At 45.3% G+C, this 17,020-nt stretch overlaps 1 protein-coding gene across 1 annotated transcript in view; it reads left to right on the forward strand.

The window, feature by feature from the left end:
* Arhgef11 (Rho guanine nucleotide exchange factor 11) overlaps positions 1 to 17,020 on the forward strand; it is a 107,015-nt gene that overhangs the window by 65,277 nt on the left and 24,718 nt on the right. The window contains exons 9-17 of the mRNA XM_051157418.1: positions 2,879 to 2,998; positions 4,825 to 4,870; positions 5,376 to 5,452; positions 6,843 to 6,980; positions 11,710 to 11,784; positions 11,997 to 12,098; positions 13,197 to 13,295; positions 15,268 to 15,310; positions 16,885 to 16,981. Coding sequence (XP_051013375.1) covers positions 2,879 to 2,998; positions 4,825 to 4,870; positions 5,376 to 5,452; positions 6,843 to 6,980; positions 11,710 to 11,784; positions 11,997 to 12,098; positions 13,197 to 13,295; positions 15,268 to 15,310; positions 16,885 to 16,981 — 797 coding nt within the window. The remainder of the gene's footprint in view (positions 1 to 2,878; positions 2,999 to 4,824; positions 4,871 to 5,375; positions 5,453 to 6,842; positions 6,981 to 11,709; positions 11,785 to 11,996; positions 12,099 to 13,196; positions 13,296 to 15,267; positions 15,311 to 16,884; positions 16,982 to 17,020) is intronic.

Genomic DNA, 17,020 nt, shown 5'->3' on the forward strand with positions numbered 1-17,020 from the left:
AGTTCTCTAAAGAAGACACAAGCAGGCATTGTGACATATGCCTGTAATTCCAGCACTTGGAAGCCTGGGGCAGGATTGCACTCTGCAGGCCGGCCTAGGTTATGTAGTGAAAAACCGCCCAACAACACAATTAAAGAACTGCAAGTGGCCAGTAAGCTTGTGAAAACATGGAGAACTGCACCCTGAAATGACAGGATGTTGTGTCTGCTTCACAGCTATTAGGATTTTTATAGCCAAAATAATGGACAGTAGCATGCTGGTAAAGGCTGTGGACAGACCTAAGGAATACTTTGTACATTTAGTCTACAAGCTCACTCTCCAGTCTGTCTGTATCACTGATGGTGGGACTATAAAATAATGTGGTCACGTGGAAACAGTAGGCAGTGCTTCCAGGTGTTAAACACAGATACTGTGTAACCCAGTAAATCAACTCCTAGATAAGATGCCAAGAAGAATTGAAAATACATATTCACACAGAAATGTAGGCATGAACATTCATGACCACTCTTTGAACTAGCCGAAAGAAAACAACCTAGAGTCTATCAACTGATAAGAAAAATGCAGTGTATCTACAACACAGCAGGATATTAGCCATAAAAAAGAATGAATGCATAAACCGAAGAGCCCTGAAGCCATCCTAAATGAAGGAAGCCAGGCCAAAGCCCACAAATGAGGTTCTGCCTATATGCAATGTCCAGGGTAGACAGGTGCTCAATGGCAAAACAGACTCCTGCTGCTCCCCAGAGGATGGAAAGGGGACGAGGTAGCTTGACATGAATGCTTACAGACAGCAGCTTTCTTACTGAGGGAATAGGAATGCTCTGGAATTTGACAGTGACAATGGTTGTGCAATTGTATGACTATACTAAAAACCTCGTGTTATATACTCTAAGTTATATGAATTATATCTCAATGACAAACTTTAAAATAATTCTTGGGTACCATAGAAGCCTAGAAGAATGCAGTTACGTATCAAAATTTTCATGAGGTGATAAATTGAGTTGGGTTTAGTCTACTGTGACCAAAACATTGAAAATGACAGTAGAGGACAATATTTGGGAAATGATTTGGGTCACTTACAAATCTTGGAGTTTCTCCCAAAGGCTATGGAAGTCAGTCAGTGTGTGTCTGGAGTTGGAGAGATGGTTCTGTAGTTACGAGCACTTGCTGTTCCTGCAGAGGACCCGAGCTCAGTTCCCAGTATGCACATGAGGCCTCTCAGAACTACCTGTAACTCCCATTTTCAAAGCATCAGATGCCTCTTCTGGCCTTTGCAGGTGCCTGCTCATACATATTGTGAGGCACACACATACTTGACATAAAGAAATATTGGTGATGGCTGCTGTAATATATATGATTATGACAGATTGGACAAGAACAAGTTAGGAAAAGAGAGAGAAACAGGTAAGAGATGTCTCAGAAGTCAGACACATCAGAGAAAATTACCATGTGCTAAGGAGAGAAAAAGAGTAAAGGATGGCTCTGAGTTTGGTGCCTGGGTGCCATGAGTGGAGTCAAATAGGTCACAGGAGCAAGAGTTACAGGACAGAAATGAAGGTCAGCTTTGGGTCTGAATTAGCATGCCTATGAGATGTCTGGGTAGACTGGCTACCCTCTGGGAAGCGGCTCTGGAGCAAGGAGATTTGGGCATCCTCAGCAGTAAGGTAGTCACTGAAGCTGGGATATGGCTGAAGTCAGCCAGCACAGCAAAGCAAAGGGTTGAAGATTGTGCATCTGTGGTGCTGAACTAACCTCCAACATCTACACTGTTGCTTCTGTTCCATCTTTTAAAGGGTAGCTGGGGTTATGGGGAAAGGAAGAAAAATGGAGCCGTGGCTTAAAAAGCAATCTGGATTGGTAAAGACACTTTTGTTGTGAGAGTTCACATTTAATTTAGGGAACTTAAGATGTCTTTAAAAGTTAGGATAAAGGGAAGGAGCCATTTGAGAAAGATTTTTAAAGGTATCTGAATGTCTAAATAGCACTCAAGACAATCAGTGGTTCAGAGTGGTAGAAGATTCTATTTCTGTTCTGAGTCAGGAGAGTAGATGGATGCAGATGTTGGGAAAATCCTTTTCAGATGATGTTATCTGCAGAGACCAGTGTTTGTGGTTTGATGGCATAGAACAGAGAATGTAAATGTAGGAACGTTAACGAGGTTGGCAGGTAGCAGGAGCTGCAGGTGAAGTCAGTGACTATGTGAGCCTAACATCTCCATTTAACTAATATGTTGTGCTAGCGAGTCCTTTTGTACAAAACATTTTGGCAAGTACAGTCATCCGATGTGCCGATACTGTCGCCTCCATTCTTGAAAGCTGTGTTCAGGCCTGTCCGAGCCTACGCAGCTAGTAGATCGAGGAGCCGGTCTCCTGTGCCCTGTGCTCTCACTCTGCTGCACGCTGGCAATGCGTTAGGAGAGGTAGATGGGGGCCTGCTCTCTAGTAGCTTCTTGTGATGAGCTTTTACTCCCCGTACTTGAGATTTTCATTCTGTCACATTTGCCCTGATGTTCTCTGTGTAGTGCTGTGGATAGTCACTTCAGTGTTTCACACTTGAGTGCGTGAAACTCACTCATCCAGCCTGTAAAAATAGGTCAGTTTAGGGCAGGCCTTTTGTTTTTTGGTTTGTTTGTTTCCTTTCTCCAGCTGCGTCATGTATTCTGCTTCTCATCAGTTACCCTTTCCTGACCCTAAATACGGTGAAATAGCTGCATGTGCTAGTAGACAGAAATCTCTTCTCTCTTTGTTTTGTGATACCTGCCTGTTCCTACTACTGGTAAGTCATCTATCTTCTACTAACCACTCCTCTACCTTCCCACCCCCTCCTCCTCGTCCTCCTCCTCGTCCTCCTCCTCTCCTTTCTCCTCACCCCTCCCTAGCGTATCTGTGAGGTGTATAGTCGGAACCCCGCCAGCCTGCTAGAAGAGCAAATGGAAGGTGCCCGGCGGCGAGTCACTCAGTTACAGCTGAAGATCCAGCAGGAGACTGGTGGCTTAGTGGTGAGTGGTAGTAGGCGCTGCCCAGGACCAGCTCCGTGGAGGGACTAGTACAGAAGGAGACTAGCAGGGAAGAAAGCCTCGGGCCACAGCAGGGCTAGCACCAAAGAGGCTGAGCACTGCTGCAGTGCCTTCATGGGGTACCAGAGACAAAGCCTGCTTCATGCCCTCCTTGTGAAAAAGGGAAATATAGTAAACTGGGTAGTGTGCTTTAATCTGCTGATTACTCTCCCCTGTTGAAGAGCTTCCTCAAGATATGTGTATTTCCTGCTCTGGCATTACTGAGCGCTCATCTGGTAGCTTTTTCTTTTCTCTTTTTTTGGGGGTGTGGGGTGGGGTCTGGAGTTCAAGACAGGGTCTCTCTGTGTTAGCCTTGGCTGTAGACCAGGCTGGCTGGTAGCTTTTTTAAGGATCTCTTCAAAGGAACACTAGTGCTTTCCGCGTCAGCCTCAGTAAAGGATCTCAGTCAGTTGAGGAGGGTCTAAATGTACTTTATGGAACATGCCGCACAGGAGGAGGCTGTTTATCTGCTCTTCTCACCAGGGACTTCACTATGAGTGTCTCACTTGTGTCCTTGTGAGAACTAGCCTTAGAAAATTATGGTATCTAAGAACAGTATTTTCCCAGACCCATAGAAATTGTTTAAGGTGGAGCTGGATGGGTCAGCAATTAAGAGCACTGACTGTTTTTCCAGAGCACCCAGATTCATTTCCCAGAACCCACATGGTAGCTCACAACCATCTCTAACTCCAGTTCCAGGGAATACAATCCCTTCCCTAGCCTCCATGGGCACTGTACACACATGGTACACATATGTACATGCATGCAAAACACTCATACATATATAAAAGTTGTTTAAGGCATTTTGCTTTCTTTCTTTTAGATATCCTGTTGAGAATTTGGTAAAAGCATAGGCAAATAAGCTTTTAAAAGTCACTTTCTAAAGAAATTTTATATCATGGTGGATGTCTTAGATTATGGGCTTAGACCATGCAGTTTGGATTACCAGCTCTAGTTCCCCTCAACTTTCAGACTCATGGCCAAGTAATCCAACCACTAAGAGCGTTTGTTTGTTTTCTCACGTTTAGAAGAAGGACACAGCAGAATCTACCTTAGCAGGGTATTGCCAGAACTAAAGCATGCCTGTGTGTGTGTGTGTCTGTGTGTGTGTGTGTGTGTGTGTGTGTGTGTGTGTGTGTGTGTGTCTGTGTCTGTGTCTGTGTGTGTGTGTGTGTGTGTCTGTGACATGAGGACATTTGGGCTCTAGACCTGGCTTAGAAAGATTTCTGAGCATCTGAGCTTCTTCCTGCCTCCTTGTTTGTAACTCAGGAATAGCCTCCTTTGCCTAGAGTTGCTGAAGGATTGAGTGCAGTTAAGAAAGTGCTTTGTGCGCAGTTGAACGTGGTCAGTGTTAACTCTACAGTGGCTGTGGCACTGAGCTCCACCACCACCACCACCACCCCTCCACAGACACAGATGTTTAACATTTTCCCTCAGTGCAGGTTTAGGACTTTTTTATTCCTTGATGGTTAGAAAATCTCTTCCTGTATCTAACCCAAATAAGGCACTAAATGCTTTGAAGTCCAGGGTGGTAAGTGAAGGGAGGTTTTTTTGTTCATTTTTACAATAATGGTCAAGCTCCTTTCCCACCGTTAGGGACCACCACCTTCTCAAAGGACATACCTGAAGAGCATATCATCAAGCTGGGTATTTCCTGGGCAGTAAAGCAGACACTTGCTATAAAAGCAAACATGGCTCTAGTTGGAAAAGGGAACAGGAGTGGGAGAGGCTCAGAAGAATTCCCCACTCTATGGTCTTCTCTCTTTTAGGATATTCTTCCACTCTATGGAGACAACAGCCAGAGAACATCTGAAGGTAAACCCCGTTGTCCTCTGGGGTATACGAGGCTTCTTCTATGGCAGTCTCTCCCAATGGTGCAGATTCTAGAATAATGAGGTAAAAAGACACCAATACATAAGGCAGTTAGATATGTTCAAATAAGCGATGGCCAAGTCAGAAACAGGAGCTGCTGAGATGAGAGGTCCAGACAGCAGCTTGCTTGGCAGCATGTGGCACTTAGGAGCTCAGCAAATTCTTGTGAAAAGGGGTGGTGACCAGAAAAGGGTCAGAAATAAGCTAAAGAATAAGAGTAGCTGTGAGGGGATTACACAGTCTTATTTTAGGCAATGGCATGTTCTGTGCCCAGATGTAGAAGTAGGCAAAAGCTGGACATGGGCAGCGTAAAAGACCAGGGTGCTAGGAGAACCTGGGGATCCTGAGATGAAAAAGATGAAGGGACGATGGCAGCTTCCCCACAAGAAGGTCGTTCTTCTGGACCTGAGATCCCTTTCTAACACTGTCTAACCTGTTTCCTTCTCAGGCCGCCTCTCTCTGGATTCCCAGGAGGCAGACAGTGGCTTGGACTCTGGGACAGAACGCTTTCCCTCTGTCAGTGAGGTGAGTGCCAGCAGGCCCAGGCCCATTTAAATGTCCCACCCCTGGGCACTGGTTGGCTCTGCTGGCCACTGAAGGCCCTGGCCCGGTATCTGAACACCTTCTCCACAATTCTAACTCTAGGGACTTAGTCACCGTGTTCTAGATCCGAGTGGCTTTGACGTGCATCCTCCTGGCAGGTCATCACGTTGCTCGTACTTTATCACAGTTGGTTGGCTCTGTAAAGTGTGGGTGGAAAGATAGGCAGTATTAATGAACCCACCCAGTTAGGTGTGGTGCTTACTCTCCTTGCTGCACATCCTTTTCTACTCCAGTCAGAAATTTTCAGATTTTTTTTTAAGCCTCTCTCCCAGGTACTCTCAGTTGGTATATAAGATTAAGAATATTAAAATAGCCTAGGCCCCCTATACACATATAGCAGATGTGCAGCTGCTTCTTCTTGTGGGTCCCCTAACAATTGAAGTGGGAACTGTCTCCAGCTCTGTTGCCTGCCTTTGCATCCCTTTCCCATAGCTGGGCAGCCTTGTCTGGCCTCAGTGAGAGAGGATGCTCTTAGTCCTCCTGCCACTTGATGTGCCAGGGTGGGTTGGTACCCATAGGAGGCCTCCTCTTCTCTGAGGAGAAGGGGGCATGTGAGGGTGGGACTAGGAGGAGACGAGAGATGTGCTGCGATCAGGCTGTAAAGTGATTAAATAAATTAATTAATGAAAAAAGTTAAAATGAAAAGGAATAGCCTGCCACAGTGGCATACACCTGTAATCCCAGAACTCAGGGAGGTAGAGGCAGGCAGATCTCTGTGAGTTTGAGGCCAGCCTGATCTACAAAGCAAGTCCAGGACAGCCAAGGCTACATACATAGAGAAACCCTGTCTTGGGGAAAGGGGGAAAAAAAAAAAAAAAAAAAAAGAGTAAAATGAGTAAAAGAATGATGATAACAGTAACATATCTATTTAGCCAGACTTATTAAGCTTATTTTAGTAACATTTGCAATTTCCTGACTATTGGTGAGAATATGATGGATATCTAAGAGGACAGATATGTGGGAAAGTTACCAAGAAAATGGTGGGATATAGTATGGGCCTCGGTAACCTATAGTTTACATACATAAACGGTGACGCACTTGGCAATGAGGTGTGTGACCTGCGGCAGACTTCCTGGGCTGAACAAATACTGCAAGCTCTTTGACCGTCAATAAGTCCGATGACCTTTCTGTGGCCTGGTTCTTTGTGTGAAGAGCGGGTTGAGTGACGATGCTTTCCTCAGAGCTGTTGGAAGGTTAGGTGGAAGAACGTATCGTCAAGGGCTGAGTGTCAGCATGGCTGTCGTTATAAAGCAGGCTGAGCTTGGAGAGTCGTCTGGATGAGGTTCCTTCTCACAGAATTCTCTTCTTCTAGTCACTGATGAATCGGAATTCAGTTCTGTCAGATCCTGGACTAGACAGCCCTCAAACCTCCCCTGTGATCCTGGCCAGAGTGGCCCAGCACCACAGGCGACAGGGCTCAGATGCACCGGTGCTCCCACCCAGTGACCAGGTGAGAGATGAGAACCACCCGTTTGCCTTTCTCCTTTCACAACTAGGTTTCAGGCTAGTCACCAATGTGTAGCCGTGACTAACAGACTAAAGCCAAGCCTACTCTGACAACCCACGGTTTGAGATGGTCCCCTAGAGAAGAGCAAGCATGGTGTGAAGAAGGAAGGAAGTCAGAGTCAGCGGACGTACCCGTCAGAGCAGAGTTAAGGAAAAGCTGATGGGCCTTTAAATATCGATAGACTAAGTAGCGACTGTTCCGAATGCTTATCTCCCTTAGCAACCTTTGCTTCAGCCAAATTCAGGGCAAGAGAGTGAGTCAGAGCAAGATACAGTGATGTAGATTATGAAAATGGCATAATGAAGCCATTTTGTGTATTAAATAAGCAATAAGCCCTATTCTTGGAATCGTAATACAGAAAACAAACAAAAGTTCAGCATGCTTGAGATCTTCCCTTGTCAAGCTACCTTCCAACTCCTTCCCTCAGTTTTTCCATACTGCCCAAAGAGTGCAAAATGTGACTTGAATGACCTGCACTCAGAGGCAGACCTAGGTCCAGCGAAAATTTCAGGAAGATAGGATTTGGCTCAAGGCAAAATCCTGCAAAGAACCTGGGCTGTGTAGCTATGGTGGGTTGCCTGGCTTAGTGCAGGTAGGGGCTGACAAGACACTGGCTCACTAAAGCACAATTCTGTAAAATTCACCACTGCACTGATTTTTTTCCCCCAAATCCACATTCCAGTTGCATAATGTTATTTAGTATATCTTTCAAGCTTCCTTCCTTCCTTCCTTCTTTCCTTCTCTCCTTCCCGCCTTCTCTCCTTCCTTCCTTCCTTCCTTTCTTTCTTTCTTTCTTTCTTTCTTTCTTTCTTTCTTTCTTTCTTTCTTTCTTTTTCCCATTTGTTTGAGACAGTATCTTACTGTGTAGCCTGGCTGGTCTGGAACTAACTGTGAAGACCAGGCTGGACTTAAGTACAAAGATTCACCTGTCTTTGCCTCTGGAGTGCTCGGATTAAAGGCATGCATGTATCACCAAGCCTTGCTAAGCTTACTCTCTTAAAGTTAAATTTATGTTATTTTGGGGGCGGGGGGTTATTTTGTTTTGGGTTTTTGGTTTTTCAAGACAGGGTCTCTCTGTGGAGCCTTGGCTGTCCTGGACTCGCTTTGTAGACCAGGCTATCCTCAAACTCCCAGTGATCCACCTGCCTCTACCTCCCGAGTGCCGGGATTAAAAACGTGCACCACCACGCCCAGCTTAAATTTATTTTAAAGGATATTTGTCACTGCTACAAAATAAAACCAGTATCACACACCATAAGTGCAAGGTAAGTGTAAGGCAGCATATATGCTTAGAAATGATTTGTAAAGCCTTATCTAGGAAGACACAGAGCAGTGGAGAAAGAAAGCCGCCATGTATGTTAAAAAGATGCCTCCTTCATGAGCTGTGTCTGGATGGGTGCTTGAGAATCTGGTGGTGACCACCTCTAAGGAGCCTCAGAACGGAGGCTGAGAAGACTCTAAATTGACCTACCCTTTATATATTCAGTTCCAATGTGAATGTGTCATTTACTATTTAAAAAAAAAAAATCAGGCATGGAAAGATGGTTCAGACGTCAGTAGCACTGACTGTTCTTCCAGAAGACCCAGGTTCAATTCCCAGCACCCACATAGCAGCTCACTGTGTTAGTTAGGGATACCATTCCTGTGTTGACACCACAACCAAAAACAGCTTGGGGAGGGATACTTCCGTGTCACAATTCATCAAAGGGCAGTCAGGACAGGCACTCAAGAGGGGCAGGAACCTAAGGGCAGGAGCTGATGCAAAGTACATGGAGAGGTCCTGGTTACTGGCTTTCTCAGCCTGCTTTTTTATTACCCAGGACCACCAGCCCAGGCATTGCACCGCCCATAATGGACTGGGCCCTCTCACATCAGTCACTAATTAAGAAAATGCCCAACAGCTGGGCCTTATGGAGGCATTTTCTCAACTAAGGTTCCCTCCTTTCAGATAGCTCTAGCTTGTGTCGAGTTGACATAAAACTAGCCAGGACAACAACCATCTGTAACTCCAGTTTCCGAGGATCCGCCACCCTCCTGGCCTCCACAGGCATGCGTTACATAGACACACATACAGGTACAACACCCATACACAAAATAATGAGAATAAATTAAATCTTTTTAAAAAATTAATAAAAATATATAAAAAGTATTTATTTAAATTTATTATATGTATAAATGTTACATCTTATCCTCTTTTCACTCTCACTAGATTAATTTGCTTCTAGCCTGAGGTAGAATCTCTTTGTAAAGGTATACAGATAGACTAACAGCAGGCTGAAACCATTTGGATTAGTCAGAGGGAGTGAATGGTACTGAAATTAATTCTCTGACAATTTGATTCACTGCTATTTAATGTCATGGCTAGGAACCACCTAAAATGATGCCAGCTTCACCAAATATGTTTCACCTGTTTGGGGCCAACCTAGTTTACATAGTTTCCTGCACCCAGAGCTGTCTCAGAACCTGTCTCAAAAAACCAAAAAGAGAGAAAGATTTTATAATGGGAGGGTTTTTTTTTTCCATGATCTTGTTTATTTTATCTATGTGTGTGTTTTATCTAATGTTTATGTCTATAAAGCACACATACTTGATGTCTGTGGGTGTTTTATCTATGCTTACGTCTATAAAGGCCCTTGGAGGCCAGAAGAGGACATCAGATCCCTTGGAACTAGAGTTACACATACACATAAGTTAAAATAGAATAAAATCTAAATGAAAAATACACCCAAAACTTTTTTAAAAAGCAAGAAATAAAAACTCAGTCAATAAGGCCGGGCCTGGTGGCGCACACCTTTAATCCCAGCACTCGGGAGGCAGAGGCAGGCGGATCGCTGTGAGTTCGAGGCCAGCCTGGTCTACAAAGGAGTCCAGGACAACCAAGGCTACACAGAGAAACCCTGTCTCGAAAAAAAAACAAAAAAACAAAAAACTCAGTCAATAAATGTGCTAATGAAGTGAAGAAACAGTTCTCAAAATATGGAATACAAATGATCAATAAACATGAAAAGATCTCCAACCTCACTATCCATCAGTGAAATGCACTATATTGAGATCCATTCAGAATGGCATTCACAAAGAATACACATAACAAAAGCTGGTAAGGATGTCGATTAAAGGGAACCCTTACATATTACTGGTGGTAGTGTAAACTAGTCCTAACCACTATTAAAATCAATATGAAGATTTCTCAAAACTGGAAATAGTCTTCCATGTGACTCACAACTATATGTGAGTTGGGTACAGGAGCAGAAATATTCACAAGCCGGCCCTAGCGTGATCATGCTCATGTAAGCTGGAAGCCTAGAGTGCACTGTGGAATTTACAGTCAACTCGGCAGGTTGCAGAGTATCTCTTCCGGGTAACTCAGTTGGTCTGAAGGTATTTCTCAGCAATCTTACTGTTTTAATATGATTGGGAAAGGAGTGGCTTAGTGATCAGTCTCAGGGATTTCCTGAAGCTTCTGAATTGTTACTTCTGAGTCAAAAGGAGCTTCCTGAAGGATGGAGTGTTTGATCTTAGAGAAAATTTCTGTACAACAATGACCATCTTACCACTCCTGGGTATTAGCCCACAGAGCTCCAGGTCAGGATCACAGACATGTATATATCCATGTTTACAGTAGAACAGTTCATAGTAGCTGAGTTACGGAACCAGCTTGGTGTTCAGCAACAGAGGATAAGGAAATGTGGTGTGTATACACAATGGAATCTTTTCAGCCATGATGAAGAACCAAGTCATGTCATTTGCATAAAGATGGATGCAACTAGAGCCAAGAATAAAGCCAAATTGAGAGAGACAAATAGCATGTTTTTGCTCATCTGCTATTTCTTGGCTTTCTATAGATACATAAAATCATGTATTGTCCCCAAAGACAAAGGGGAACAACAGGAAGGAAGGCACTAGAAAGGGGAAAGTATGGACGGGGAAGTATGCTCAGCATTCAGTATAGACTTGTACAAAAACATATTAAAAATAAATTTATTTCTTAAAAAATTTCCCCAAACAAGCTAAAATCTAGTCTTTTTTGGTGCTTTTGCCAGAAAGTCTCGGGGATCTAGATAGCACGGGCTTCAGAGGCTAGGTGTTACAAGATTGGAGGGTCTTGGTATATCTGAGAGCACAAATACAGCTTCCCAGCCAACCTCTGTGGCTTTGACTGTGTAAGGGGCTCTCGGGTCCTCCCTCTGTCAGTCTCTGTGATACAGCCCCATCCTGTCTGAGTGAGGGGGAGGCAGCTGTGCAGCTCCAGTCTCTACAAGTTACTAAGCCATGTCCTTGCTTGCCCGCTACTCAGCAGCACTGTGGCAGCTGCCACTTCAGGTGTGGAGAGTGTGGTTGGTCTGTTAGGGAAAACACAAGTCTCCAGCCCAACAGTCCATTAGGTGCTGTCAGCTTTTACTTTGTTAGAGGGCACTCGCTCCTCATCTTTTGCTAACAGAAAGAAAACATCTTTCCTATTTCCCATCTTCCTGTGTCGTGTGACCAGGCTACTCTGCTGTGCCCCACCCAGAAGCAATTGCCTTTCTGCAAGTGGAAATCATTACATCCGTGCTGAACCTTGGGTGCTTGTAAGACCCAAGCGACCCTTTCAGAGTGAGGCTGCTAACCAGATGCTGTGGAAGAAGTTGAATCCATGTCTTCTGTAATCTCTCATCTCAACTCTCTCCTTCAGGGTGTAGACCAAAGCCCAAAGCCTCTGATTATTGGCCCAGAGGAAGATTATGACCCAGGTTACTTCAACAATGAGGTGAGTTTTCTGGTTTGCTCCTTTTATCCTCCTCTCTTGCTTTACACCACACTGCCCTTGACTGAAAGCAGTTGGATTGTCCCCAGCTCTGGAAGGACCCATGGGGAGGACACTCAGCTAACAGCCTGGGAGGCAGAGAGCACAGGGGGTGCATTGGCTGTCTACCTCCTGTCTCTGTGCCTCTCAGCCATTCTCATTTTTCTGCCTTCCAGAGTGATATCATCTTCCAAGATCTTGAGAAACTGAAGTCGCATCCAGCTTACTTGGCAGTTTTTCTACGGTACATCTTCTCGCAGGCCGACCCTGGCCCCCTGGTAAGTCAGAAGTGTCCATCTTGTTTTCAATCCTTCCTGTACCCAACAGAGAGTCTCTGACCACTATCCCTGATTGCTCTGTGTATGCAGCTTTTAATGTCAGATCTATAGGCAAAGTCAGGCACCTCAAGGACAGAGACAAAACAGAAAAGATGAAACCTGTTGCATCATGCAGCTAACCATACTTGTAGCCCAAGGGATAGCACAAAGATCTAGGCCAGAAAACCACCTTTCTCCTCAGTTTAGGAAGTCTTCAAATTGACTGAGAAGTTGAGAATCACCCTTACAGAGTTACAGTGTTGCTACAAAAAAATTTGACAGGGGCAAAGCACTAAAGATCCTTCATCTACGGTGTTGCCATGAAAGAATACCAGCAGGCCTGGCTGGTAGTGCCTACCTTTAATCCTAGCACTCAGGAAGCAAAGGCAGGTGGTCTCTGAGTTCAGGGGTACACAATGAAATTCTGTCTCAGAAAAAAAAAAAAGAGGGAGGAGCCGTGTATGAGCTATGGATGAAGTCCCCAGTGCCCCAAGGTGATGCACAGAGCCACCGCTTACACCCCTCTCATTCCTCCTACTGCACAGAAGCAAGGGATGATGGTAGGGGAACGTCAGTGTTGTATTCTTCAAAGTAAGCCTCTTGCCCAAGGAATGAGTTGGGTTGTTGTTGTTTTCTGGAAATACTACAGCTAGAGACCAGAATGAGCATTGATTTGCTCAAAGGGAATTCACTGAATACCTGTTTGTTTAACCCCAAATGCTGACATCTCAAAGCATTCCTGAGAAACCTACACATCATCAAGAGAAACAAAATAAAAGCCCTTCAGGGACAACACATAGACAAGTGAAGAAGCCACCAAAAACGTCAAGCCTAGAGGCGTGATCAGCCTCAAATACACTCATGGGGGAGAAATTACTTAACTTTTTCGGCCTCAACATTGTTGACGTTTAAGACTGAGAATTCTTTGTTGTCAGAGGGGATCTTAATTTGGGAATATATAGCCACTTACTGGACTTTAGTCAGAATGTCTTCAGACACTAACAAATGTCCCCCATGGTAAAGACCCATTGTTCTAACCTAGTTTCTCTGTCATTCTAGCTTTTTTATTTGTGTTCAGAAGTTTATCAGCAGACAAATCCCAAGGATTCCCGAGGTCTGGGGAAAGACATCTGGAACATGTTCTTAGAGAAGAACGCGGTAAGTAAGTCCTCATGAGTCGCAGTCCCGTCCTCTGTGCCACAGCACAGAAGAGCGACAGAGTGCCAGTGCCACCCGGGACAGCACAGAAGAGCGATAGAGTGCCAGTGCCACCCAGGACAGGCTGTTTTCTAATATTTCCAAACTGTGTCCACTGGGATGGTTCCCCCTCATCTTGACTCGGGCGCTTTCCATGCCGTCTCCTGGAGGAGCACCCTCCTGCCAGCTCTGCTTTTCCTTCTGTGGCTGACAGGACAGTGGAGCGGCCAGCACACAAGACTGCTGGTGTGTGGTAGGCCACGGGGATTTGGCAGCATCCTGGGCATTTCCCATCCATAAAGTAGGAGTCGGGGCTCTGCACCAGGCACTGCTGCCAGAGTTTCTTCTTCTGGAGAGGATGAGGGAGAGCCTTTGTGAGAGGCGTGCTCTCATAGGGAGGTTGTCAACACTGGAGAGCTAGGGACAGGTTTGCCCTCCAAGAAATTAGAATTTCTGGATTCTGTTCCTGCTTCTCAAAGATTTATCTCCCCTCAGGCTAGAGTGATGGTTCAGTAGCTAAGAGCACATGCTGCTCTTCCAGAGAACCCAGGTTGGATTCCCAGCACCCACACGGTGTCTATGACGCCCTCTTCTGGCCTCCGCAGGCACCTGCATGTTGCACAGACATTCACAGAGGCAACACACCCAAACATTTAAAATAAAAGATTTTTTTTTTTTTTTAATTTAAAGGCTTTCTCTCTTCTGTGTGTCTCTTTAGTTTCACAAATGCACCCAACCTCTCTTTAGAATGTTTAGAGACAGAGCGGTGGTTCTCAGCCTGTAGGTCGAGACCTCTTTCGGGGTCGGCAACTCTTTCACGGGGGTCACCTAAGACCATCAGAAAACACAGATATTTACATTATGATTCATAACAGTAACAAAATTACAGTTATGAAGTAGTAACAAAACTAATTTTACAGTTGGAGTTACCTCAACATGAGGAACTGTATGAAAGGGTCGCAGCGTTAGGAAGGCTGAGAGCCGCTGAGATAGAGGGTTCTAACTACTCCCCAAACCTTGCCTGCCTTTCCTTCCTTGGATGAAGAGACAGACCCAAGAGCATCAGGGGATCTGGATCGACAGGGCAAGAAGAGTAAACGTTTCTGAGATTCAGGCACATTTGCTAAAGGAGTCAAGAGGAAGAACCTTAGTGTCTGGGAGGAATGCAGCTCTCGACGTCTGAACTGGGTTCTCAGGGATGTGTCAGGATGCACTGGCCAGAGCATCTGCCTGCGGATGACACTCCGTATTTTGACTCTATAATCTGATCATCTAAACTAATTCCAAATGATTTTATTCTTCTCACAGTTAGCTAATAAGGTTGGGGAAATCTGAGTGAATCTTGAGTAAGGAGATTAGAGTTGTCACGTACCTTTTGGCATCATTTATAAAACCGTACAAATATCCAACAATGGCAAGAGATTTCAGGATACGTGCCAGAGTATCAAGCTAACTGCAGGACCAGGTGACATATACCCAGCTTCCACCAGTAGCAAACGAGAGGAGCCATAATCCATCAAATAACAAAGGTTATCCTCTTGGGACCACTTGGAGGCATAGGAGAGTCTAGCAACTAAGTTGAACACTGGCCCAGTTTTGGAACATGCTGTTCTACATCCACGCTGCTGGGCCACCCTCAGAATGTAGCACCAGCTTATCTTGTAAACTCATGTGCCATTTCCCAAAGTCCTACCCTAGAATTCATGTCCAGAGTTGAAGAGAACTGAGAAAGAGGGGAGGGTTGGCATATACAAGCGAGGGAACATGTTACCTGTGCCCTGCATACTCCTGTCTGCGTGGTGTGCACAGCCTCACCCTGTGCCCCTGCACACTCTTGTCTGCGTGGTGTGCACAGCCTCACCCTGTGCCCCTGCACACTCTTGTCTGCGTGGTATGCACAGCCTCACTTCTACGCCCACTTTCTGTTTTCCAGCCTCTCAGAGTGAAGATCCCTGAGGTGCTGCAGGCTGAAATTGGTAAGTTGGCTCATTCTTTAGTGCCCTTCTTGTACTGAACTCTCAGGAAACACCAGAGACAGAGACATGAAGTCTGAGTCTGGTTAACTGCCATGTAGTGGGCAGAATCCATAGACTGTTACTCCAAAACACTCCACACTTAACATCAGGTGTGGATAGACAATACCTAAGAGCTCACTGCTCTGTCACAAGAGATTCTGGAGCAGTTAGGAGACCTGAGTTAGTTAGTTTGTTTGTTTGTTTTTGCTAAGTTCCATAACAATACAAATGCCAGGAGTACCAGAGTCAGAGAGAGGACCAAGGGCTAGGTAATGATGCTATTCCTTCCAGTTCCAGAATAATTGAGGCAGTGTAAAGAAGCGCCAGGCGTGGTGGCACACACCTGTAATCCTAGCACTCAGGAAGACAGAGGCAAGCGGATAGCTGTGAGTTCAAGGCCAGCCTGGTCTACAAAGTGTGTCCAGGACAGCTAAGGCTACACAGAGAAACCCTGTCTCGGCGGGGTGGGGGCCTCAGTTGGTAGAGTGCTTGCCTAATATGCATTAAGCCCTAGGTTTGAATCCCAGTACCCCATAAACCAGTAGTAGCACACCTCTATAATCCCAGTATTTGGGAGGTAGACACAGAGGATCAGAAGTTCAAAATCGTCCTTAACTACGTAGCAAGTTTCTAAGGCTAGTCTAGTGTTTTACAAGCTGGAGCTAGCAGTCTACATTTGGAAAGAAACAGTTATTGGCAAAGACACAGGAAGGACAAATTATATGTACACACAAAGTAGCTTGCTCAAAGATAGAGTAAGAGGCCCAGTATTCTGGCACTCAGGAGGCAGAGTCAGGCAGACCTCCGAGTGTGAAGCCAGCCTGATTTGCATAGTAAGTTCCAGGACAGACATAGTGAGATCCTGTATAAACGGATGGGTGGATGGATGGATGGATGGATAGAAAGAAAGAATGAGGCTGTCACTTCCACCGCCTTGGCCTAGCCTTTGTGGTGCTAGATGTCAGAACAGGAAGAACATGCCTATTGGTTCCATGAAGAATGAAAGGCTTCTGGTTTTTTAGGCTGTTGAAATGATGTCAAGGCAGTAGAAGGAATAAATATATATAAAGACTACATGTTAACGTCAGCCGACTTTTAAGAATACACACAGTGAGAAACGGCTTCAGTATGTCCACTCATGGAGCATTAGACATCCAGAGAATAGTTTTGTCCTGCCTTTGATAGGACCAGAATGATTTCAGCCTTAAGCTTGACAACCTGAGTTCAGTTCCTAGAATCCACATAAAACTGGGGAGAGGACCAACTCTATAGAGTTGTTCTCTGACCTCCACATGCACACTACAGCATCTGCACATGCGCGTGTGTGCATGCACATACACACACTAATAAGTGAGACAAGAAAAAAAAGACATTTTGCCTGGATGGAATGCAGGCCTCCCCTGCTTTCAGGCTAATAGGCCAAAAATCCAGTTTTTCCACGCAGCATCACAGGATGCAAACCACTTGAAGTGCTTAGCAGAAGTTATTTCCTCCCAAACACCCACCTGTTCTGCCTCCCTTGTCTCCTGGTCCAGACCTGCGCCTGCGGAACAGTGAGGACCCTCGCAGTGTTCTCAGTGAAGCTCAGGAGGCAGTCATGCTGGAGATCCAGGAGCAGATCAGTGACTACAGGTTTGCAGAGCCCCTCAGTGTGCTCTCTGTGCCTCTGCA

The sequence above is a fragment of the Acomys russatus genome, chromosome 15, assembly GCF_903995435.1.
Source record: "Acomys russatus chromosome 15, mAcoRus1.1, whole genome shotgun sequence".
Classification (NCBI taxonomy): Eukaryota; Metazoa; Chordata; class Mammalia; order Rodentia; family Muridae; genus Acomys; species Acomys russatus.